Raw genomic sequence first — 26,535 nt, 5'->3', positions numbered from 1 at the left:
TGCCATTACTGGTGTTTTTCTGCAGTAATAGAGCAAATCCTATACAAACCGTCTGTGATGAACCAAGCTCACAGCCATTAGCTTCAGCATAGCTGCCATCAATCTGAGCTATAGAGTCAAACATGCTTCTCTGCCTGTAAGAAAGACTTATTTCTGTTTTGTTCTGCAAGGACAAAGTGTACATGTGCTTTAAGTGTGTCTGTGTGAGTGAAGCCTCTTATCTGGAATGAAACAGACATGGACAGTTCTCTGTAATGGAAGCTATTTGTGATCTTCTTTACCCCCTACTAACAGAGCTGGAGGAAGGACAAAGGAAAAGGCACAGTCCAGGTTGTGTGAGTGTTGTGTACGTGTGTGCTTTATATATGCTGGTTATATGTTGCAGGTGGTCAGGGCAAGACTATCAAAATTCGGACTTCTGATTGATTTGATCCCTAAAAAATAATCTCTGTTTATCAAAATTGCATATGAAGGAGTCCCTAAATTCCTTCATGTCTTAAAAGGGCTTAGATACAACTCTACACCATTGTTCCATCTAGAATGTGCAGATCTACAAAGTCCCACCTCTATCTCTTTCCACCTCTTCGTGAGTTGCTGCAGTGTAAGCACACCAGCTCGCCTACGACCCTGCTCAAAGCAGACCAGTTGTAACATTACAGTTATTCAGATATACATGTTCAAACAGACACCAATTCTAAAGAAAAATATTGATACAGAATTCCTCACCTTGCACATTGACAGGATATGTTCCTTAGATTTGCTACCCATGAAACCCTGGCTGTTTGTTTGTGAAGGCGTCTTTGCTACAAAGCAGCTTCTTGGCAGAAATGCACAGTCAAGGTGTTGACTGCTAATTTACCTCATGACGTGTACTCGAACACCACATTGACATCTTAAAAAAGTAAAAAAAACACGACTTTGACTGAAAATATTAATATGGAGGTAATTCTTTTCCAGTTGTGCTTCCCATTAATGTGGCTATTGTGGCTCTAATTTTACACTCATCATTTCTGTTGGAAAGATTTTTAAAAATGAGGACTCCTACCAAACAGCATGTGTAACAGTGTAACTAGGGTGATTAGTACTAGCTCCCTGCAGCTTTCCAACAAATGTGACTTAAACATGAATTATTTAAAAGGTTTGTTTTCTAGTCTGACCCAGAGTAAATACAGAAGTGGCCTGAAATGAGCAATTCTGTGAGCTGAATAACGGAGCTCCATCTGGGATAACTTACCAGCTGACCTAATAACCCTGCACTACATCAGCTGGCATATTTAGCTGGGCTGTGGATAGCTTTATGTTAAAAGAGGTAGAAGCAAATTAGATATGCAGCACATAAAATTACTATTTACTTGATGTGATAGCTTTTAGTTACCATAGAGAGCTGAGTGTTTCATCCAATCATTTTTGATCTTTTCTTCCAGTTAATTACTGGGGATGTTATTAAAATCGCTAATGTTAAAGCCGCATTGTTGGAAAACTAAAGGGAATAAGTTGCCCTGAAATATATGGTGTCACTGTTTTTGTGTAAGTCTTTGTTTCTGAAAATTCTGAGACCAAAGTTATTCTTTAACATGCAAAACTACTGTTTTGTTGCCCACAGTCTAGGTTACTATAGGAAGGATGTTTTTTTTCTGGCAGTTACAATACATGAAAGCTAAACTGGGATATTGTAGTTTTCTTGAAACCAGTCAATAAATAATATTTGAAATTAGGTTCAGGTTTGTTTTTTTCATCAGAAATGTTGTGGTCAAGACATGTACTGCGGATACACAATACACTACATTTCAATAGACAGCATTTCTGTAGCTATCTGAGCATAAACATCACTACAGCAGACTAACAAACAGCTGAATGAGAGAACATCAGGAAGGTTTACTGGCAGTGCAGTTAGAGAAGGAAATGCCTGTTGATGCTTGTATACTGTATATGCATGAGCCAGTATAGGCATGGGTGTGTGTGTGAAAGTGGCATTGATGTTGTGTTGTTTTGCCCTAATCAAAACGCAGTCAACAAAAGCTGTTTTTTCCCTGCTAGCTGCCAGGAGATAATAGCTCTCCACAGGACAAAAAGCAGAGCATTTTCAGCATTTATAGCTATATTTTCACGAGTCAAGGCATAAGCGCAAGCACTGGCACAAGTTCATGGAGCTTGAACAGTTGGCCCTGGCAACACATATTTAGTCATTTAGAGACCAAAGGCGTTAGCACAGCAGTGGTGCACACGTGCTGCAGGTGTAAAACGGTTTAACAGGAGGAATAAATTACAATAAGTGTTGAGCTGGCATCAATCACAACTAATCAAATCATCTAGTCTAATTCCCTTTAAAAGCAGCACTCTCTCCACAATGCACTATAATGGATGAGGAGAGTCAAGATCTACTGCACAAACACGGCAACTCCTAGGAGGAAATTGATGTCCTTGTCCAGGGGATGCAGCATTGTTGGGTGCTAATGTGGGATGGATAAAAATAAACTGTGGAAAAATTTCCGCACTTTTATCTCGAGAAAATGCAATATAAAATATTAACTGCTAGTTATTGTAAATGATATACTTTATATTCAGTAGGGTTGGACAATGTTTACCAAATTGCCATATGAGAATGTCTGCAAAGAACTGTTATGGTGGAGGGCTACATCGGGGGGTGGGGTCGCCTTATAGGCTGCTCCTCCTCCTCCATTTTACATTATTGCTATTCAAACCTTACAAAGCATTACTACTAAAGTATGGAGCTCCAAGACGATAGCATTACAAGGCTAAGAAGCATAAGCAACACTGAACACATAGCTAATTAACATATTACTACATATTTATATTACTGACATACTGTTTAGATCAACATAACAGAAAAGAAGAAAAAAAATAGCTAAACTGGTGCTCAGAAAAAAATGCCATGAATGTCTCTACAGTTAACTGCAGCTATGGCTGTCACATAATCTTCCTCATGTATCTGTCTGCATTCATGCATGGAGCAGTTTCACTTCACTCTGTACGATACGTTCATGGATGATTCACATGCTGTAAAGCTGCTCATGTACCATTTTTGACTATTCCTTCCTTCCTCTGCTTTGGCTCTTCATTTCTTTGCTTCCTTAATTACTATTAATATAATACATTGGGATTATAGCACATGCGTATGGCAGGATCCATCCCGCTGTCAGGGTGCACCGTGCTTTATCGGAATTTGAAGCCTTCCCATGTCTTTTTTATTGTATTATAACATACAATAGCCTAAGGAAACAGAAAGAGGAAATTTTTGAAATAAAACTAATTATGAATGACATTCACTTGATTTGATTCAATCAGGCTGCTGAAACCTCATTATCTTCTAAAAACTTAATTATAGCTAAATATAGTTTGTTCTATTCCACTTGCAGCACATTATAAAGGCATCGTTTAGTGGTTAGTATGGCCACAAATACAACAAGCAAGAACAGTTTTATTGTACATATGGCCATGTGAATATTGTTTTAAGATGATCTTGGGAACAAAAATGCAAACCTATATTTTAAGACTTATACAATATAACAGGAGAGGACTCCCAGTTGATTTAAGATCTTGCTACAGAAAAGGGTTACCGTGATTAAGAGGGGTACATAAGCTGGGCTGTTGTTGGTTGTACGGTTGTTGTTTATTGTGATCGGACAGATACATTAGTTACATTGCCAGGATTCAACCTATGTACTTGTGGTGAATCCACAGATGGACGGACCAATCAGCTTCCTATCAGGAACTACAGGCTGCTACTGTATGAGTGCATTTTAGGTGTGAGTTGCCTGTAACAGACAATGACAGAGAGATGGTTCATCCAATCATCTGCCAAGTATTTATTTATTTATTTTTTTGGGTGTTATCTTTTTTGCACCAGTGTGTTATGTATCTTAACCACTCAGCAGTCAGATCTTCTTCCAACAGTTCCCAAGACTTCTCACATAATTCTGTGTAACAAATTATCTGGAGCTTGGTTAAAAGGAGCAAGAGCCTGCAATTCAGGCTAACCATGATTACTTTTGTGATTTCTATTAACACGTTACTCTCTGCGGACATAAGCGGACAACACCACGCAACCACGTCATCAAGGAGTTACCCATTTACTCACTTTCACAAAGGTAGCATTTGTTCCCATTTCACTGTGCACGTTTTGTATCATATCTGCTGTGTTTGTATTGCTGATTCAAAGTTATTGCAAGATTAAAATACTGACATCTGTTAGGTTTATTGGACATTCAAAGAAATGGTATTATGGCTCCAACATTTGATGTGTGCAATGAGAATTAATGAGCACATTCCACATTACGCCAACTATCAACCTCATCCCATTTAAGCTTCAGCCGATGCCCCGGTTATGACCTTCATTCTACAGCACCACAGGACTGAAAGGGATACAGCAATGCTGCTCATTCTCATACTTATATGAACTACACTTGTGCCTTCTATCTCAGCATGTGGCAAGCTTCATTACACATCCACAAACATCGCCCTGCAGCTTGTAATTAGTTTGTTAATAATTTAACTACCAGTGTTTTTATGTCTGTGTGTAACTGATGATAGCAGAAGCATTTTCTATGAGAGCACACACAGTGGATTATGCACATGTGCACAGGCAAACATTTATTTTCATTTGTCTTTGTCAGTTCCAGGGAGGATACGCTGACTCACGACGCTGTGTTTTGTGTCTGTTTTGGGGTGTGTGATTAAAACTAAGTACACGCACACTACATACCTGTGCACTGTGACTTCATCAGATTCACTGAATAATTTATGTGCTAAGCTCAGGAGCAAAGTAGTGTGCAGAACTGCATAACATCACTCCTATCTGCCACTCTTGCCATTACCTAAACGATTGGTCCCAGCACCTGCCCTGGTAATTAAAACCTTAGAGATTAATCATAAACTCTCCCCTTTTCAGTCAGTGCCTGAGGTTGGGATTTGTACGTGGGCTCCATTCAACTCACAACAATTTATTTCCTCCCAAAAACCCTGAGCAAACACTTTCAAATTAGGTGATTGACTTGTACTGTAACAAAGAACATTATTTGCCTCCAGCACAAGCTCTGTGCTATAATTAAGCTCCCTTGTCATTCTAATATGTCCTCATTACCTTCGCTGAGTGAATCAAAGAAAACTGGGCAGAAGGCTTGTGCAACAGGTGGTCACCTAAAAGGAGGTTTAGCTCAAATGTGCGATGTAGCTTCAGGGCTGAGTACACGTGTCTGTGTGTCATTAACCTAATGACTCACACAGCACATGGCTGAGTAATTAAAAGCAGAGAGATTAATCATGAAGTCACCTCTCATGGCCCCTCAGCTGGACGTTAGTCTCTGCGTTAGCCTCTGAAACGTCTAAAAATGTCACTAAAATTTTCACTACAGAGGTGGATGCAATTGAAAGGATATCTCAAAGCAAAACACAGGATACTTCCCTCACAGTTGTTTACTCTCCTTCCCTCCCAACATGCCATCTTCTCTGCTCTTCCCGTAACAGGGAGTTAAATGAGTTCATAGATGCCAGCTGAAATCAGAGCGTATGAGGGAAGAATGAACCTGACTGGAGGCAAGGGCACAATGACTCAGCCATGGTGGCTCTAGCAGCCAGCCTTAATAAGTCACTGTGAGCGTAGATGGAGCTGAACCGAGGGAATTGACAGTATGGTGCTGCTGACTTGTGGGCATTACCTCAGCAGGGCTAATTACACTATTAGACTCTACCTGTGGGCTTCAGTTTCACTGATCCACCCTACATGCCCTTAGTGTCTGGACACACATAGTTTACACATGTTTGTGCACATATACATGGACCAACAGAAGCACACAGGAGCCCAGCATACCTAGAAATGATGTTCATATTGTATGACTATGCAGCATGATGTATGTTCAATATCTACAGTTAATGCTCTTTATGTAGCAAAGTAAAAAGAAAGAAGTGCTGTAGGTGAACATGTAGTACGTCTGATGCCGGAAAACAGACACTTTTGAAAGATTATAAAAAATACACCATTAATCAGGGGCAAAAACTGTAACAATGAGAGAGAGCAGTTGGATTTTAAACCTTCTACTACTCACATGTGACTTGCCTTTAGTCAGAAAAATTAAACAAAATCTAAGTTTAAGATCTGAAAATTTTATCAAAATCACTTTACACACTTCAATCAAAATAAAAAAAAATCTATTTATTTTTGAAAATGTCTTCATGATTTTTCCATGTCTTCATTATTTTGTGGTATTTTAACCTTGCCATGCTGCACAAAAAGAAATTTTTGACTTCTTTCCAGAGAGCTACAGGATTTAATACTGCAATGAAAAAAATGTGAGCAAAATTTTAACAGAAGTAAAACAAGGGCCAGAAACTTCTTTCAGAAGGTATAAAGCACTACTTTTACTGAATTAAACAGTTAATATTTTTTTTGCTAACCCAAGCTATACTACACCTTAACCACAATGCAGTTGGCATTCACGAATATTGTCGGAATTTAAAAAAAAAAAAAAAGGATTTCACAAATATAAAAAAAACATCTTTATCAAAATATAATGGAGCTTTGCAAAACTGTGCTTCATATATGAAACTAAAATATAAAGCAGAAATCGGCGATCACAGAGTGTCAGGTATAACTGCGAGCATTTGTGTTTCTGATGGCATAAACAAATGCAAACATGGGGGTGTTCTGGTTCTCACTGGACGATCAGTGCATTTTGCCATCTATCGCAAAACAAACGGTATCCTACGCTACCTAACAGCTCCACTGATGCCAGTCTTGGGGGGTGCAGGTAAAGATGGTGTAGGCTCAGCTTCTGCTGCTGAGAAAGGGAATCCAATTGAATTCATCCCTCCGAGGATCCTCTATCGTGTTCTCCTGCTGAGTGGGGAAAAGGGAGCAAAGAAAGATTTGTCTGACTTTTTCCTGTGGAGCCAGTGTGGTTTCTGCTCCCTCAGTACTCCAGGATGCTCTGCAAGTGTCTTTCAGAGTAATGGAAAGAAATGTGAAAATTTTGTGTTTAGGAAGTCTCCGGCTCGATCTCTTGAGGTGTGAGTGTTTGTGAGTAACAGCAACTTTAATGTATCTCATGTGTCCCAGTATAGTGACTTATTACTAAATCTGAAGATGTATGTAAAGTTAGAACATCACTATGGGTGGTTATCAAGAATCAAGAATCTTTATTGTCATTGTGTTTTCGCACAGCGAAATTACGATTGGTGATTATAAGTAGGTGTCAAATTTAATAGAAGACTATTTATATAAATCAGTTCTCAGTTAATGAAAAGACACATTTCAGCAGTGTTTTTTTTTTTCCAAGTGCTTTAGCCAAACAATAGAAACAGTCGTTTATTTTTTTTACTGGCACAAATAAAAAAGAAAATCATAAAAACATTACCAGTTATTTGAATGTGGCAAAGTAGAACTCAATGCTCCCAGCTGGTATAGAAGCCATGGCACCCATTTTTGGATTTTGACAGCTGTTGTGCCTTTTTCTCTGTTGTGCAATTGTATTGATGGATAATAACAGCTATTTACACCTCACTCAAAACTGGAGCAATTTCCGCATGCCTGCTGACATTTTTGTGGATACTTAAAAGTATGTAAACGTAGTATTTACCTCAGATTCACTTTTTTGAGCTGAATCATAAAGTCTGCTAAAAACTAATTTCACTTTATGTGTGTATTACTTGGGTATTCGTCACGAAGACTTGGTTAAAGTAAGGTTGGCTTTAGGTTAAAGTTGTGGTTAGGGTTAGGAAAGAAGTACTTAAAATTATGAAACAAATGAATTCAAGATAGATTTATCAAAAGAAAAACTGTCAATATTAAAAAGGGAATGGTCAGGTTGTTTTTAGGACTGTGCTTAAAGAAGCATACAGAGTTGGGATTATCTGCAGCAAGGCGGAATCAAGTCTTCTGTAGAGAGAGAGAGTTTGGGGATATGGAAGGCCAAAGTGACATATACTGTGTGGTACAGTGTAACGTTTAACAATTTGGGGTGACCTGAGAAAAGCAAGCTAATGACTTTCAGGCATCTTAAGGATGCGACTGGGCCTCTCCCTCTGGAGATGTACAACTGGCAGGAGACCATCAGGCAGACACATGACATGCTGGAGGTATTACATCTCCCAGCTGCCCTGTGAACGCTAGGGCATCATTAAAAAAAGAGGAAGAGGAAGTTGCTGGGAAAATGATGCATAATTTTCTTGTCCTTTGTTACGACCCTGACTAGAGAGCAAAACTAAAAAAAAACTCAACATATAAATGGCAAAATATAACCAATAAACACAGGCATCTTGGCTCTTGAGTTATCCCCAAGGACAAAATAGTCGGAGAAGTGATTATTCAAATAAATGTCAGTGCCAGCAAAAATATGTGTTTTTTCAATACATCCCCTTGCTGCCTGCTGCATAAATTAGTCCAAGAGTTGTATATTGACAAAATACAGAGGTCTTGAAATGAGATTCAAGGATAAGATGTGAAGAAAACTGCACACAGATTCAACAGTGGAATAACATGCACAGTTTAAAGAGACTCAGGTTGATCTCTATTTAAATATTTTGCTCCTTCAAAGGATTAATAAAGATTTAAATGTCAAGCAATAACTGTGTACCATGCACCAGACTGTCCTGTGTCATAGAGGTGAGCTTTTGGCAATGTGCAGTCACCCATGTGATATAGATTTTTGCTGCAGTACAATTCAGTTAGCCAATGCTTATCTAAATTATCATACATTCTGAACAAACACTAAAACTGCACATATTATTTGTCTATTTACCCCAAGCAATTTGTGGAAGTTTTTTTTTTTTTTTTTTTGCTCCTGATAAATTTTCACTCACCATTGGCTCATTTTTCACTGCAAAATAAAATCCTGTACCTCAATGGAATAGCTCTAGTGTCATGAATCAATAAAATAATAATAATTAAGCTGATTTTTTTGATTATATATTTGACAAAAGTTGAAAAAAATATGACATCAGCGTGTACAATCTTTTTTTTTTGTTGTTTAAAATGCCTACAGACAAAACCAACAGCGAGATGAAAATGTTGGCTCTCATACAATGCATACTAAAAATATGGACTATTTTGGACAACTGCTGGAAAGTTGAAAATCCAACACTTCTTTCTGTGTTCACAGTTTCTGGCTCGGATAAATGGTGTAACTTCGACAATTCTTTAAAGATAACATGCCTGTCAATCCCGATGGTGGGTTTTGGGGTTCAGAGGGTTAAGGGTATTGAAAGACAACACACAAGATCCTGACTGAAACCAAATGCTCGTGTTAGAGACATTGTGTAACGCTTACAACAGACTTCAATGAAAATAAATATTAACTCTTAACCTCTGGTTAAAGAGACACCACACATGCTCCAAAATTAAATCCAAAGCCTGCTCTCTGGCAGTATCATAGACAAAACATTGTAGGGTGAGCAAAAAGATGTCTGAGGGAATTTTTACAGTGTTTGAGGGAGCTCACAGCCAATAGGCTAAAATCAGTGGTCATCCAGGGGGTGGCCCAGCCTGTGGTTAATCCCAGTGCTGGAAAGCACTCTGGAGACTGAGATAACAGAGCCTCATGTAAGCACTTGTCTGGATTATTATTATTATTTTTTTTTTTTACATAAAAAAACAGATATGTTTTACACTACACTGAGGCTCAGTTAACAGTGACATTAAAAACACATTCAAAACCTTAGTGATCACTTTGCACCATTTGTCCAGCTCCCACTACTTTTCTTAGTAAGTTAACTTCAATAGGGGTTATAAAATCGAAAAGGAACCCGTCTACTATGAAACCTCCCACTGCCTTTGATTTACAGACAGCTGGTAATTGGCTTTCATATTCAGATATTGAACTGGATGGAGGCAGAGCGAGTGAGTGCATGGAGTGGAAAGTGGAGACTCTGCAGTGCAACACAAGTTGACAGCATTGACGAATGTAGCTCTAATGATGGATACTGTGAATCCCCTATTTTCCTACATTTTCTCATGTTGTATTAATATAAACAGACATTGGCTCATACTAATGATTATGTATGTGTGGTAGATAATTTCACCAAATTAGCATAAACAGAAGCTTATTGGCTGCATGTAATTAGACGGCAGACACTTCTTCACTTAACTAATTTGGGAATACCACCCACCACAACAAGATGCACCATATGGTAGCAAACTGAATTTTCATGTAATATTATGCAGTAGATCTTCTTGTTAAAGTGTTCTGTAGTATAGTCCCATATTGGAAAAAATCTTTTCAGCTTGTTATTTGATAACAGTATCTATCTCTCTATGCCACATGTGAGTTTTTCTCTTTGATATCATCTCATGAATTACTTTATTTATGGGTAATTGAAGTTCCTCTCAACCAAAAACTAATTTGATCAAAACTACATAACTGGACATTTTCTCAGTCAAAACAGTATGTTCATGTATTTAAACAGCTTAGACACATTAGACTCTATACTGCTGCCATCTTTAGCAAGCGCTCGTCTATAAATATGCAAATTGAACCTTACCTCTATCTCCTCCAATCCGTCTACCATTTATCTGTAGCTCAACCTGCTGGCTCACCTACAACTAATTCAGGTATATACAGTATGTTTGACCCAGAAACATGAACATTTTTGAAGAAAAATATTGATATGGAAAGCTCCACCTCATAAATTGATGGGGTTGGTTCCTTAGGTGGTAAACCCTTGCTCTTTGAATCTGTGTTTTTGAAAATCGTCATTGGGAGCTGCAGTCCCATGGTGGAAATGCTCAGTAATGGTGTTGGCTGTTTATTTTGCCTGATTTGTCTTCTAGCATACAGCGCTATGGCTTCTGTAGTTCCCCTTCATCAGGGCATGGACCTGGGACCTCTGGGAGTGTCCTATGATGTTTAGCACCAAGATGTTGCAGGATCTGGTGGGTCCTGTGGGTTGCAGGATGAGGCCCCCATGGATCATGCTTGTTCCCATAAATGCTCTGTGACATTTGGATCTGGGGAGTTTGGATGCCGGTAATGCTTTAGGCTTTTAGCGGTGCTCCTCAAGGCTTTACTTTTTTATTACTGTTTTTACAGCGTGGCTGGGTGGATTTTGCTGCTGGGGGAGGTTGCTGCCGCTGGGGAGCTTCATTTCCATGAGGGTGTGCTTGGTCTAAGGTGTGATTCCACATGAACATTCACATGAATGTCAAGACCCAAGGTTTCCAAGCAGAATGTATTAGTATGAGATGATCGATGTTATTCACTTCATCTGTAAATGATTTTAGTGTTGTGGTATAAAATAAAGTATACAATAACATCACATGGACATGTTAACAAGGTTCAAAAATTGATTTTCATCAGAGGGTTTTTTTAAGCCTCCTTGTGCGTTAACATTTCTTATTAGAAGGAGTTTTGAAGCAAAATCAATAATTTATACTTTCCCAGGTCAATATAGAACAGCATTGCAACCAACACATTTCTACCACTGCTGCAACAGAGAAGTGAAAATTCGAAAAACAACCCTATGTCTGTAACAATTTTCTCAATTTGAAAGTCTATACTATAGGATGGTATGTAGATTTACTGTAATACTACCTGTAGATGAACTAATTTGCAAACAAAAGCCCATTTTCATCCCTGAATTTGCCAACAGCACAGGACAGACAAAGAGAAGTTCCTCAGTTCACCTACACTGAGCTTGCTGCTGGCCACTGGATGGTCCTGGCGGGGAATGTGGCAGGGATAGGAGGTTGTTTTTGGCACCGATACATTCAGAGAAGGCCAGACAGTGACATTACGCCAGCCAGGCAGGACTCGAGGGACAGTCATGTTAAATACCATCTCCTGGAGCGCAAATGGCAGAGAGTTTGTGCTGGTGTTTGGGGGTATGTGTTTGTTTGCATGCCTTGGTGTGCTTTGAAATGTGTGTGCCACAGTGTGTGTCTGCGCTTGTGCATATCTGTGCCCTGTACTGAAAGTGCACTGGCAAAGAGATGGGTGCTGTGCACAGATGACATTAGAAGAAAAGGAAAAAACAGGCCAAGCGCCTAATTATCCATCGATGATGCAACACGACTGAGATAAACATAAACCACCACTGCATTTGCACAGTCAGGTGGAGTGGGGTAGCAGAGGGAAAGTAAATATATGGGGCTGCTAATAATTTATCCAGCAATATTCACAGACGAGGAATGATGTGTTCTTGGTTGTGTTGATGCAGTGAATTCTTAAACTGTGTTGTTTTCAAAATACAGAACATGGTTCGAGGCATCATGTGCCAATCCACCAAAAACTCTGCAAACAGTAGCTGTGCTGTGGCAGAGCTGTGAGACAGAGCAGACAAGACCAAAAACTAGGGAGCAATACAAAAATGCCTGTTTCAAAAATAATAAATTGTGATACTGTTCAAAGATGGCAGTTTGAACTGACTCATTTTTGTCAATGTTTGAAATACTGGAAGGATAAAGACACTTTTTTTCATTCGCACAACAGGAGAAGAAAAGGGAGGAGGCACAAGATCAGAAGGAGGTTGCATTAACGTTCCAATATGTATTTATGAGTCTGTAAGGCCGGGACTTTTTCTCAAACTAAACAATGTTTTCATCATCATGGAACTCATCTTGCCAGAAAAAATACACTGAAGTTTTATCACGCTGACACCAGAATGTGTGACATCAGAAGAGACTAGTTTTCATACATTTTAATACATATAAAACTACACCATCTTAAGAAGCATTCATATTTTTAATTCACTCTTTAGTTATATTTGATGTTTTAATAGCTTTATAATAACCACATGAGGGGTTGTATACAGCTTATGAGCTATTAACTTCCTCTGCCAACAAACATCAGTCTCAACTCTTCCGGAAAGTTGACAACCGTGCTATGACTGTAAAGCTGGCCACTGAGAGATCACAATGGTGAGCAGCAGAATCAATCTTATTCTCAATCTATATTTTTATCTCCATTTCCCATATACAGTGCATACATGCAGTTTCCATCTAAGAAAACGGGGTCTATACATAAATAAAGAAACAGTCAGTCAAACTTCTGGTAGATGGGGAGCTAGTGACAAGGTGTCAGAGAGCTGCTCACACTTTGAGAATAATAACAAGAATGAACAATCCCCATTGGTTACCAGCCTACTTTGGCAGGTTATGAGACTTCTGAACCATGCCCTCTCAGATGCAGTGTTGAGTAAGTTTCAGCCTTGGTCCAGTGGTCTGCCACCATTTCCACGAGCAGAATATCACAGCGGTTTCTGCTCAATTTTTCTGTCATGGTCTAAAACTGTTTGCACTTCTGGTGGAACAATGCCATCAATTTAGCCTAAAGTAATGGTACTAATGTAGTATTTAAATGGTGCCATGGTGACGCTGAACCTACTACAGTGACATAATGCCACAATATGTCGTGACATGTCTACTGAGTTGAAGATGTTATTGACAACAGTGTAAAAACCAGACCTATAGACATTAAACATCAAAATCAATAGTAAGGCTAATACTTGGATTTAACAAGAGTCACATTATGGTTTGCAAGGGGTTATGCTAATATCATGGTTATGGTACATTTATTGTGTGAGAATTAAATAACAAAACTGGGCTAATGAATATTAACTCATGATGCCCATGCATGAACCAGATGGTATAGATTAACCAGTTGACAAGCATAAACAACCTCTGACAGTTTCAATGTGATTACATTACACTACTAGTAAAAATGTAAATATCTATTAGACTTTGAGAACAAAAACAATTATAGCATGCGTGTAGGAGAAAAAGAGGTTGGAACATTAATTAAATGAATATTAAACATGAAAGATTAGCAGCTAATTAAAAACAGAACTCGACTCATCAGTTAAATTATTATATCCATGTTACACAGTCATCGAATCAGAACTATTAAATATGTGTAATGTTTTGACTGTAGTTCCTTTTTTGGTGACTATCCATACGATATAGCTACACAATGTCAGTCAAAGCTGTCACACTGTGTATTAATGAAAAGACAGCAGAAAGCATGTACATTATGGAACTCCTTCATCCACATATTATCGGTTCTAAAAAAAAAACAGTTAACTGTTGCTAGGAATGTCTATGGTATATGGCCTTCTAGCCTAAACTCCATAGCAAATGTAGACCATTTAATGTGTAGGCTGATTATTTCACAGCCGGTCAGAATAGTGTCATAAACACATATATCTTGGAGCATTTTGATGCCTCAAGCCAAGTGTGACTGGGAAAATATAGGTATTTCTCAACAGTACTGGCTGAATTTCTCTTAAGAGACTGTGAAGTTACTTGATGCTCAGTTTGAGTTAACATTTCTATGGTAATGTCATTTTAACTTGAAAGTCACTCATGTACTCATTTTCCAAAGGACATGTTAAAAACATCACTTGCATGCATGTAGAATGTGAAGTTCTTAAAAGTGTGATTTGTTATGTTTCAGAATCGATAGAATAAACATATTTCCAGCTGCAGCAAGTGTTTTCCATTATTGCTAAACTGTACATTAGTACAATTTTGTTTCACAACTTACCTATTCGGAAGGAGAGTGGGCCACCAGAGGTGCTTCTCACCCACATGGCTAAGAAGAGCAGAAGCGCCCAGGCTGTGAGCATCTTCTATGACTCCTCATGGGTCCTGCCCCGGGGGTGCCCCTGTCACAGCCACCTGGAAAACATACAGAGGAAAGCACACCATCTATACATCATCCAACATCAAGGACACACGCACAAGCAGCATACTGATAAACCTGCAGATACACAGCACTTTGCCTCTCTTTTGCTGCTAAGTGAATCAGGGGCCCATGGGAATTTTGATGACTTTGCTTCCTTGGTGCTGTTTTTTCTGTATTACCGGGTAAGAGCAAGTTTGTTTCTTAGGCCTTTGTTATTTGTGTCACAGATGGAAAGATGTTATCGCTCTTCATCTCTCTGGCAGGCAGTCAAAAGTCAAACAAGGTGAGTTATGTCTTACTCTGTATGGACCCAAACATGTGTCGTGAGGAAGAGTAAAAGCTTGTCTTTATTTTTACATTTTTTGCATTGAACTGAAGTGTCCAAGTCCTTCTTTTCTTCATCTGCTAGTCACATATTCCACTGTGTAGGAGGTGGAAAATAAAGTCCTTTCATGCATGCAGCACGTAGACTTCTTGCAAGCATTTAAGCTGCAACGTCTTTCTTACTGCCAGGGTGCAGGTGGGTTATAGCTGTGTGTCCATCATGTATGAATAAAGCTATTGTTGCCTCTGTACTCGACCTCTCACGCTTCACTTCTATACAGTTTAACTTCATGTCTCTCACATTCTGATCTACTGTTGAGGGCTTTTTTATGTCAGCATTGCCTTTTTCATTCCACACTCTATTTCACCTGTTTCACTGTTTCAATGAGCAAATGTGTGTGATGGCTACCTCTCATTGACACAGGCAGAAGATTGCTGAAAGCATTTTTTTTAACATAGTAAAAGTGGCTGACCAATGCTGGAAAACAAATTTACAGCATAAATGCCTGATGTGTGGAACAGAAGAATAACTATTATGGTTGAGTTCTCTTTTTGAATTGAACATATTAAATCATGTGCTGCGTTTGTACAGGATGCACTTCTGAACAAAACACACATGGAACAAACTAGCCACTTCTTTAAAGAAGGCTCAAAGGAATACAATATGGGGAGAAGGAAAATAAAACTACAATGTGTAAAAAGTGGAAATGCTCAGTCATGGTAGACTATTTTCCCTCAGATATATCTTCTAGCTTACAAAAACACCACATGAACCTGTTACCAAGGTAGGGAAAAAACCTGATTTTCACCAAAAGGGATCTTTAAATCATTTTACACTGAGATTAAGAACAAAGCATTAAAACATTAATGTTGGGAGGTGAAAACCGAAAAGAGCTTTAGCTGCAGAGATAATAAATGAGAGAGAAGTTGATTCTAGTTTTTCCTTCAAAAAGCCCAGAGCAGTGAGGATAATGAGGTACAGTGGGGCCTGTAGATGGGGTTAGTCTTGGGAATAGTACAGGAAAAGCAAACCCCATATTTATTGAAGCTTTCATAGCTGGAAAATCAGTCTTTGCTGACCTTCAAGTCACCCCATGAAGGACACGTGTGTCTGGCCCTTCTTTTAGGCTTTGTAGTAAATGCATCTCATCTACCCTCTGAACCTAAAAAAATACCCGTATCTCCCTCAGGATTTAGAAGTGCTGGAGTACTATTAGGATTTCTAACCAAGTGTGACAGGAAAAACATGCACATGTACTCCATGTGCAAAAAGATGAAGAATATTTGATTTAAAAGAACAAGCTTTTTCAAACACAATGATTGGACTGAAATTTCCTATGGCTGATTTTGTCCATGTTCAGGATAATTGCTCCATCTACTCATCTACAAAAAAGGGAACTAAAGCCATTCTGATTTGGTAGAAGCTGTGATTGCATGTAGTGCACCAGCTCCAGCAATATGCAATAACATGGTCATGTTGTAAGGTATGTTGGTTATGTTCTTAAATACAGATGGGTCACACTGAGCATGCCAACAGCAATTTGCATTTATACAACGTCCAAAAAAATTGAACAGCCTTTCTCATTAAACAATGTAAGAGGTATCATTTGGCTAAATTTAGTTGGTATGAAGCAGCTATAGATGATATTTTGGGTATTTCTGCCAGGTAGCTGTTTTCAGCATAAAAGCCACCAGACAAAAACAGTTGTCAATTATCAGGAAACCACTGAGAAGAATTTACCAGCTAAGGAGAAAGTGATTTCCCTATAGGTGTCAATGAATATTGGATTTATATTCGTTGGCTGGACAATCATTTGACTCTCAGTGAGTGACAGCAGTATTCCTTAACAGGTGATAATAGGTCTATATTTTGCACCTTGAAATGCCCAAAAAAAGACTTAATCATTGTGGTGGTTAGCACTTCTGCCTTGCAGCTAGAATGTCCCGACCTTCCTGGGATCTTTCTGCATGGAGTTTGCATGTTCTCCCTGTGCATGCATGGGTTTTCTCTGGGTTCTCCGGCTTCATCCCACAGTCCAAAAATGTGCTGAGGTTAATTGATTATTCTAAATTTGGCCGTAGGTGTGAATGCGAGTGTGATTGTTTGTCCTGTTTAAAGTTACTGTATTGTTTTAAATGATTCTCTTGTCTTTCACTGTGAAGCACTTTGGTCACCCTTTGGGCTGTTGTAAAGTGTAATAGAAATAATCTTTGATTGATTGTTTGATTTAAATGTAGGCTGAAAATGAACTATTCATTTCTATCACACCGAATAAAGTGATTAATTCAGTTTTTACCAACGTGCAATTACAGATGTGACACTTTTTCATTGTTGTTAAATTTTACTTCATATAAATTACTTGAGATTCCATCTCGTAGTCTTCTGAAAGTGTTCAGTGCACATTAAAAAAAAAAAAAACACAGATGCCATTATTAATTTTAGAACTTGATTTACTAATATAAAGCACTAATATAATTTATGGTATTTTTAGCTTTATTCTAACTCATCACAGCTTGTTGAAGCAATTCTCTGATGCTTGATAAATACAAGTTTTATTCACTTTTCATCAAGGGTTGGCATTATTTCATTTGACATTTACGCAGCGAAGGAGTGGGTGGTTCTGGTAAGCAGAGATAGAGGACAGTGTCTTCTCTTTTGACAGTGTTTTATGTTCATACAGACACTCTATGCTTTTTTAGCAATGCTGAGAGGGGTTAGTGACAAGGTCAGTGCAACCAGAGTGAATATATTGGACTAGAAAGTACACTGGAACTGTATAAAAGACTTTATTTTCGACAGGACAAACAAAGAGCCTCTTTTGAGTCGTTCTCCTAAATATAGTAAGCTGGTTTGATCTCCTAGGGTACATAGAGGACAAGCATCCAAATGTCAGACAGTACACCTGTGAAGATACCAGACTGAAAGATTAGTGCAACCGGACTGAGCAGTGCTTCTATTTTCATACAGGCACAAAGCCAACAGAGGTGGATATGCAGCCACAATGTCATTTTCATCAGGAGGAAGTCCACTGTTGTGTGTTTGCAGCTGTTTGGGTTTATTGGAAATGTGATTCCATTTGTCTCTCGAGAAAGTATGTGATCTCTGGATGGAAGAACTGTTTATCTAGAGTGTCTCAACTGGCTATCCAGACTTCAGATGTGGGCAGTGATTAAAGAGAGAGAATTGCACTCCAGGCAAGGTCTTACAAAAGCTGGTCCAATTCACCTTAAGGTTGAGGAGAGTTTGTTGCAAGGCAGTGGACAACACTTAGGAGTTTAACCTCTTTTGGATAGTGGGAGAGTTTTGCGCACAACTTTTTCATTTAATTTACATAGTTTCACACAAGTTTTGGTTTGTGTTGCTTACTTGTGCCCATGAGGTATAACTGTAACACTATTTCAGTAGCTCTTCTTCTTTTCAGCACCAGTTCATGTTGCTGTAAACATGATGATAATGTAACTCTGTGTACCTCTTGCATCACTTTTCTCTGAGGGCAACATATGTCCATTCAGGGTAGAATCCATGCAGTAATTACACAAGATGCTTTATCAGAGATTGGCAATAAATTGATTGATGGCTACCATGAGGGGTAGACTGCTACAATTTTTTTCAGGGCCAGCACTGATTATTATTAATTGATGTGACCAATATCTGTGTACTTGCCATGAAAATTTAAAAAAAAAAAAAAAAAATCTTGGTGACAAGAATAACATAAACATCAACACAAAACTTCAGTGACATGCATTTATTTACTAAGGTTTTACAAAAGTTTAATAAAAATAGAACTTCCTGGTGATGTGTAACCAGTCAGACAGTGCTGTAGGCAGGACATTACTTAGAATCACAGAGTGGTGACTACAGATGGAGAGAGGTGGTTGTGTCAGCACCAGTGAAGCACATTTTTTACATTTATTTTATAAGACATTGATAAAAAATATCAATGCCAGTACTAGGTAAAATGCTGAATATTGGCTCCAATAACAGGCCAGCTCAATAACTGATCTATCTCTAAAAAAAAAATCCCATGTGATGGGTTATGGCAAATAATTCCTTTCAGTGGCATATTTTGTTAACATCAAGACACTGTCTCATGGTTCATTGCTCCAATTTAAATTTAGGTCTAGAAGGGGAATGGAAAAAGTGTTTTTTTCTCAGAAACCCACAGAAAAGTATTGATAATTATGTGTAAAACCATATGAGCCATTGTCACAGTACGAGTCTATGAGCACCATGCAAGTCAACTCTGTGACTGTGTGTGTTTGTCTTTAACTGTTGTTACTTTGTGAAAAGATTCCGTGCTACTGCGTGAGTTATTTCTGCCCTTCTGTAAAGTAAGGGTGTTTTACATATAAATAAACGTTTATTACATTCCAGGGCTTGCTCAATGAGTCCACACAGTGCTGATCAAACCTATCAGCAGGTAATACTCTTTGCATTTCACAGTTTTATATTAGACATTTGCAACACACTCGTGCTGGTGCAGCAGTAGTGATGTCATGTTTTAACCAGGAAAGATTGGTTTGCCAGAGCTGAAGAGAGGAGCAACCCTGGCTTTATATCTGGATGTGACAACAGCAACTAGGAGCAAAAACCAAGTACGCATCCACAGTGTTGTGTAATGACTCTCACTACCAAAAAGGGGGATGAAAGTCCTGCACTGCAGTTTAACTAAAAGGAATAAAGTGAAGCAGATTCCTTTTGAGTAATACAACAGGCTTATACACAGTTATTTGGCAGGTTTTTTGTGGAAATGGGAATTATTTCAGACCTAATGGACCACACTGGTTAGAAGAAACTAAATCCTCAACCACTGCAATGTGAACACCTGAGAACCAACCATGTGAAATAAGTAATTACATTAGGTTTACCTTAATCTGCCTACTGTTTATTCTGTTAGGTTTTATGCAACGTTCAGCTGCACACTGCCGAGGATAGCATTAAGGCAGGTCTTGTGAGTTTTCACATTGCCTTTCATAGTTATTGCTCAGGAGAGCCCTGGGGAACAGTTGGATAGGACTGTCAGCACATCAGGATCATTTCACAGGCCTTTTCTAGGAAAACTATGCAAATAACAGCTGTCAAAATTCTTCCCTCAAGGTTCACAGAAGAGAAAAAAAACAGAGAAACAGCATCAAATGAGAGACCCATTCCAAAATTAATTGAGTACTGAAAATTCCTTGCAGCTTATATCATTACGCACATGGGGGATTACAGCACTTTATTGTTCAATTAGCCTGACTTTAGAGCAGCATGTTTTCAACAAAGTCAAATGCTTTCATAGAACCACCACCTGAGCACATGTTTTAGTAAAGAACAGAAAGGATTCACAAGAAGACACAGATTTCTTTAAACGAGTTTGATTTCCAACACAAACGATGGCACTGTGCTTGTTAGCAGCCGAAAGCTTTACCACTTCCACAGACAGGATGCTATTTCTTTTACTGCACTGGGAAGTTGAAAAAAATACATAGACAAAGCCGATCCGATACCCTTGAAAGTAAATATGGCTGATCAATGTCAATGGTAGCTCAGATATGTAGCAGCGGTCTTCACATGCTAAATCACTGCTGAGCAGAGAAGAAAGCCTTGGCAGGCTTTAGACTCATAGTCAATGCAATCTGTAACACTAATGGCTCTTCACTGAGATCAGCTCATTCATTTAGAGTTCAGCATGAATTCCAATACACTCAATATGGAGGTAAAATGAAAATTAAGTTCAATGATTACCCTCATTTTTCAACACTACGAAATCTATGACATCAACTTCAGTTCAGCTCCTCATCTGAGAAACACAAAGACTGATCCATATCCCTGCTACAGGACTGCAAGCGTACTTAAGCAGAACCACCAAAATTGCATAATTCCCCATTTAAAACACTGGCTATGTTTGGAAGGCAAACGAGTAACATTTGTGACTTCACGAAGAAAAAAACACAAGTAAACAAATGGTGCAGCGAGTGAGAGGTGAGGAAATTTGGGAGTAGGAGATAAATTATGAAATACCTTGGTATCCTTAGGCGTAAATATTATTTTCATGAATTTCTAATCTGTGCCCATACCACAGATCGCATATACCAACTATGTGTGTCGCAAAGCAACAGAGTGCCAACTCCAAGAGCGTTTGATTCATTTAATTTTCTTTAATTTCCTCCATTTTTTCTTAGTGTTTCTTTAGACATTCTATCCAAAGCATCCTCTCTCTTTAAACTCATTCTCTTCAAGCCTGGAGTCCAAATAATCCTGGCACCAATTTATTTGACCAATTTCTTTATTTCCTTAAAGGCAGGTTTAGTTCTTCCATTAAGACAGAAACTCACAACTCTGTAGACTGCTTCTTTTAAAAAATCTTCTGTATTTTAGAACATTTTGGAAAAGTAGAAAGCTTCAAGGCAAAACTGTCTGTTTATAAGATACAGACACATTAAGCTAATGCAGATACTGATAGTGTATTATGTGTTTTGAAGAGTGATTTTGAGGTTTAGTAATGCTGACAGTTCCTGTGCTTCACCAAAGTTTAAAGAATAAATATTAATTGCTAGATTTCGACTGGCCACTGCTGCAGGATTTATCGATATTTTTAGCCTTTATAACACTGACACATTGAAGAGATACCTCATGGCAATATAATGCTGTGATGATTATTTCTGAGCGTCAGAATCTACAAGAAGTCTCCCTGCAGAAACCAGATTGTACAGGAATGAAGAGGACAATGGCACAGATTACTTTTACAGTGAGTTGGCATGAATAGGTAGACAGACAGGCAATCATACTGTATAGAGTTGTATCCATTGCATTTTCAGTGTAAGCCTCCCCTGAATACTGAATAGGCTGAGGATCGTGAAATAAAATGTCAGCTATTGTAGCTCTCCTTTTGTTTCTTTGCTCACAAAAAGCCAGTGCAGGCTAAGATGGTGAGATGAAATCAGAGAAAAAGGATTGCGCTATAATCATAGCTGTGCTGAACAAGGCTTTAAAAACAGTGAGAAGGTTTGAGATGTAGTATACAGTATAATAAAGATTGTACACTATAATTTAAAAGAAAAAAGCGAGTCACTCCCTTTTGAAGATTTCACTGGTCTCAAAATATGGTCTAGAAGGCTATTTGTATGTAAGGAGGGAGCTATTTGCTAACACAATAACCAGAGCAAAGCATGTTTTATTTTTTCTCTTTCCCTTAGAAGCCAGAACACAATGAATACAGCGTTAAACAATTTATTAAACTCAAAATCTGTAATTGGTTGCAGCAAGAGACAACATATATCTACAAAATGAATGTTTTCATGCTACTGGTGTTATAAATAAAGAACTGTAACAATATGCAAAAGACTCAGATAAATAGGTTATAGATGGCAATAATTATGTGAGAATAATGTGGGGATTGGTTGAATTAGCATTAATTCTTTCAGCTCAAACATTGAAAAATACTGGAAAAACTGATAAAGGTCTTTGGTTTGCAAGAAAACAACACATTTGCAGTATATTCAAGGATGGTGTGGCAATTCTTTCTTGTGACAAATTATTAATATGCTTCTCTCCACTGGCTGGACCGTGCCTGCTCAATAAAAAAACACAGCCAGTCACGATATACACATAAACACAAACACAGACACCAAGAATAATCTTTGTTAAAATTCTATTTTCATAAAAACACAGGGGCACACTGACAGTCTTGCGGCAAACTGCTGTTATGTATCAGTGTCAGACTTGACAAACAGACCTTTGTATTTATACTCCGTGAGGAGGAAAACAGACACTCCAAAGCAATATAACAAATTTTCCTCAATCTCGTTGTCAAATCTCAGCCCAGTGCTTCCCCTGTCGTCTGCATAGGTATGTGTTTGAGAGCAGCCAAGTGAAAAGTGCAGTTGCAGCAGACAGTTTCGTCTCTATTTTAGCTGAAAATTAAAAAACCGCGAGGACGGTTTAATATTGGAGAGATCTACTGCGATTAATGACACGCACAACACTTTTCTTGAGATTAAAAGCTTAGGGAACATTACTGCAAATGGTTTTGGCAGTGAGTTGCCATACACAGTTGGATGCACAAAAGAAGTGGCCGTATTTTATTACAGGTGGGCATTCAGAACAGCGCAGGAGTAAACCAATATAAAGCGAGAGCAGTTCTGGCTCCAGAGAGGTGTAGACGGCTATAAATACAACAACTTCTACTCTGACCCTCACCTTAAATATACTGATGGGGGGGTGGTAATTGCTTACTGACTGACTAGCTGGCATCAATGTCAACCTCAGATATTAATCATGTTGACTGCCTGGCAACAGAAGCTAGTTGCTCTGCATCCTGAGACACCAATCTGGTAATAATCGCAATTCTCTTGCCACGAGTATTCAAAAGAACTGATCTGAGAAAACACGAGGAGAATTCGGTGAGATGGCTGATTGCCTTTTGATTTAGAGGAATTTTTTAGCATGTACAATCTGGAAAAATGATGGGATCATTCTACAAGTGTTTTCCTCGTGTTCTCATTTTGCAACCGCAGGTGAACACAAAATCACTGCTGCTTCACTTCCTTCTACAGAATACCTACCCTCATGTTGCAATGAATGTTAGCTCACGGACAGTTATCAGCTAGGTGTCCCACTAACATTTCTTATTTTTAAATACTGGCAAGAAAAAAAAGGCATTATTTGAAATGTACATTGAACAAAATGAACCACTCAGCATTCATTGAGAACACCGCAGTACGAGGTTTCACAATCTGACAACCAAGATAGATTGTCTGCACTGTGTCAACAGGCCAACATGAGGGAGGATCGGCGAATGACAGAACAGGTTGGTCTGACAGCTGTTTGACTTGCTTTGTCAGAGCAACAGCTTACACAATCCAAATATCAAAACCGTCAATCACACATCAAACTTTGTGTAATTCAGTTGCAAATGGACTATTAAAACTGACAGTTTCAACCAAAGACAAGTCAGATGCATAATGAGACACATATTTGCATATATTCATGTACGGTTGCATTGGGAGTCACAGAATTGGCACAAAAGTAACTTGTAGATGGAAATAAGTGATGTGTGACCGATGTTCGAGAAGGTTTGACTGTCACAAGCTGCAGGAAATGAATATGCATGTGGGATGTATGCTCCTTGGGTGGATATTTACAGTGAGTTCAAAGAGAATATCAGTTTGAAATGTCTAGACATGAGTAAAAACAATGAACTCAACAATGGAGAAGCAAGTGGTATTTGGATATGAAAAATATCAGTTACTGCTCCATTATTCAGTGCTCTGAAATGACCTCAGAGTTTCTGCTCTGGAATAAGCTGGATTGTAACAGCATGAAGTCAACCAACATCTCCCAGCAGTAAACACACATTTCATTAACACCAAATCTCAGCAGTCTCCCAGTGAGGGGCAATACGAGACTGACAGAAACTGGCCCGATGCTGCAACAGCTCATGAGCGGCAAGTGTAAGAAAACCAGACTTACTACACGCTAATCAAAGAGGTTACATCAAATCTACCCTCAATCTTGACTGGTGGGGAGTCCATTTGAAGACTGTCACAGCTTTCACAGAGGTGGTCTATCTGGAAATTTTTTATATAAGTTAAAACTTGGAATATGCTTGGTCAGTTTTCCTACACTGTTCTGCAGTTTATTTTTCCTTTAACAATTTAACTGTATCTGAAATGGGTTTCACCTTTGAAAATCCCACACTCCCAGAAGTACAAACCTCGTGTCCAACATCCAGTGCTCCATAACCAGAGTGAGAATAAGTGAACGCTGAACTTTAACAGTAGACTTTGGGAGTCTAGAAGAATTGAAACAAGCAGTCAAGTGATATAACACAGCTACGGTATAATGGAATGTAAAGTAGAACAACAGTGTAACCTCTCATCTATTTTTACTGAGGATAGACATGTTATACAACAATGTGTCTACAAGTACCCAGAGTCTTCATCAGAGGTACAAGTATCTATTGTTTTTCTGTCACTATGCTAGATATCTTTGCTATAGCAGCCGAATCAGTCCTGCCATTGTGCAGCTCCAGGTTGCAAACCTTCTGCAGCCATATCAGCACTTCCAGCTCACCAAGAGAGAAAACATGCTTAATTCTGCAGCAAAGCCACTGACTAATCAATTAAAAAAAAAAAAAAAAAACATTAATTCATTTTTCACACAAGCTATTCGAGATCTTGAAAGAACTGGAGTCTTATTCAGCAGGCAGGGGAAACCCAATTGACTACGCATATTCATTCCTATGGCAATTTAGAGTTCCAAATGTATCTAACTTACATGGTTCAAACAATGCAAATTAACACACAGGGGGACCATTTTGTTCTGCAGAATATTGAACATGTCAAAATTTAATGTGCAGCTGACATATATACATTCAGATGCACAGTAAGTAATTATATACTCTCTGTATTGCATCTCATTTACAGAGTACGACTACTGCACTCTACAAGACGTTAAACAAAACCTGAATAAACATGTAATTTACATTCAGTGTGGACCTCAGCATGTGGGTAGTTTCATAGAGGAAAAGGAAACAAAACTGTGTTGTCAGTAACAACAGCCTGAAAATTGAAGGCAAGGACACTGATAGTGTGAGATGGGAAGCAAAGTTGCAACTAAAGATGGATAAACTGAGAAAATGACCAAATCTGATGCAACCCTCTAGTCAAGGATGAGCTCAGTTGAGCCCATCCCATCAATATTTAACAGTTTCATAGCAGGTGTTTAAAAAAATCACCAAGCTGTTTTGGAAGTTAGGAGGGGATTTAGCACTAAATGGCTCCATATTAAGATGACAACATGGAATTATCCCTAAAGGATGGCAAATTGAATTTTAAACTAAACAGTGGTCTCACATATTTCTGTTAACTGCAAGTTGAAAAGTCCAACTTTCAATAATCTTCTCACATAAATGAAGTGTCAAAATGAGCATTGCCCTCCGGCTACTTAAAAACCACCAGTTTTGGTGGATAAATTAATACAGCCTTGGTATTGTCTTCGAACCCATCATTATTATACTGCAGGACCAGCTCATCTGTTGTTGTTACAAAAGTGTATTTTGTAATGTGTGAGCTCGGCACTCACCATATGATCTCATTAACCTAGTCTGCGAGGATGGCTAACCCAAAGCAGCTGCAGTACATAACAAGTTGAGGAGAGGACAGACAATAGATGGCAAGTAGATATGGAGTAGGCTATCGAGAGCAGCCTCAGATTTCTCCTTGTTCACTTATTGCTAGTCAAGACCACAAGCAGATGGGAGTGAAAAGTGGCAGATAACAAATTGCTAATCAATAGCTAACTCAATGAGGGGAAATGTACACATGTAAACAAAGCTCTTCACTGGATCAGCATTCATTCCTTTCTACTTGTCTGATAAATGACATTATTCAGCTAAACATTTATTTTACAAATGCAAAATTTACAGTTGCCTTGATGGCAAAAAAGGCTACATGTCAACAGGCTGAGTGACATCCCAGTGTTATTTGCTATCTTTTGCCTGACGAGGATTTCAACTATTCATTGCATTGTACACTATTTTAATGTATCATATTGCAAGCTTGGCCAAATCTAAGAAAGGGAAACACTCTACTTGAA

The 26,535-nt window shown here is 38.5% G+C and overlaps 1 protein-coding gene across 3 annotated transcripts in view; it reads right to left on the bottom strand.

Annotated features, from left to right (window-relative positions):
• grik4 (glutamate receptor, ionotropic, kainate 4) overlaps positions 1 to 26,535 on the bottom strand; it is a 304,795-nt gene that overhangs the window by 139,388 nt on the left and 138,872 nt on the right. For all 3 annotated transcript variants that reach the window (XM_035953556.2, XM_023281819.3, XM_055012535.1), the window contains exon 3: positions 14,490 to 14,623. In XM_035953556.2, coding sequence (XP_035809449.2) covers positions 14,490 to 14,571 — 82 coding nt within the window. In that variant the 5' untranslated portion in view covers positions 14,572 to 14,623. The remainder of the gene's footprint in view (positions 1 to 14,489; positions 14,624 to 26,535) is intronic.

This window comes from Amphiprion ocellaris, chromosome 7 (assembly GCF_022539595.1).
Source record: "Amphiprion ocellaris isolate individual 3 ecotype Okinawa chromosome 7, ASM2253959v1, whole genome shotgun sequence".
In the NCBI taxonomy this organism is placed as follows: domain Eukaryota; kingdom Metazoa; phylum Chordata; class Actinopteri; family Pomacentridae; genus Amphiprion; species Amphiprion ocellaris.
Note: the sequence above shows the minus strand (reverse complement) of the source record. Positions and strands in the feature narration are given on the sequence as shown.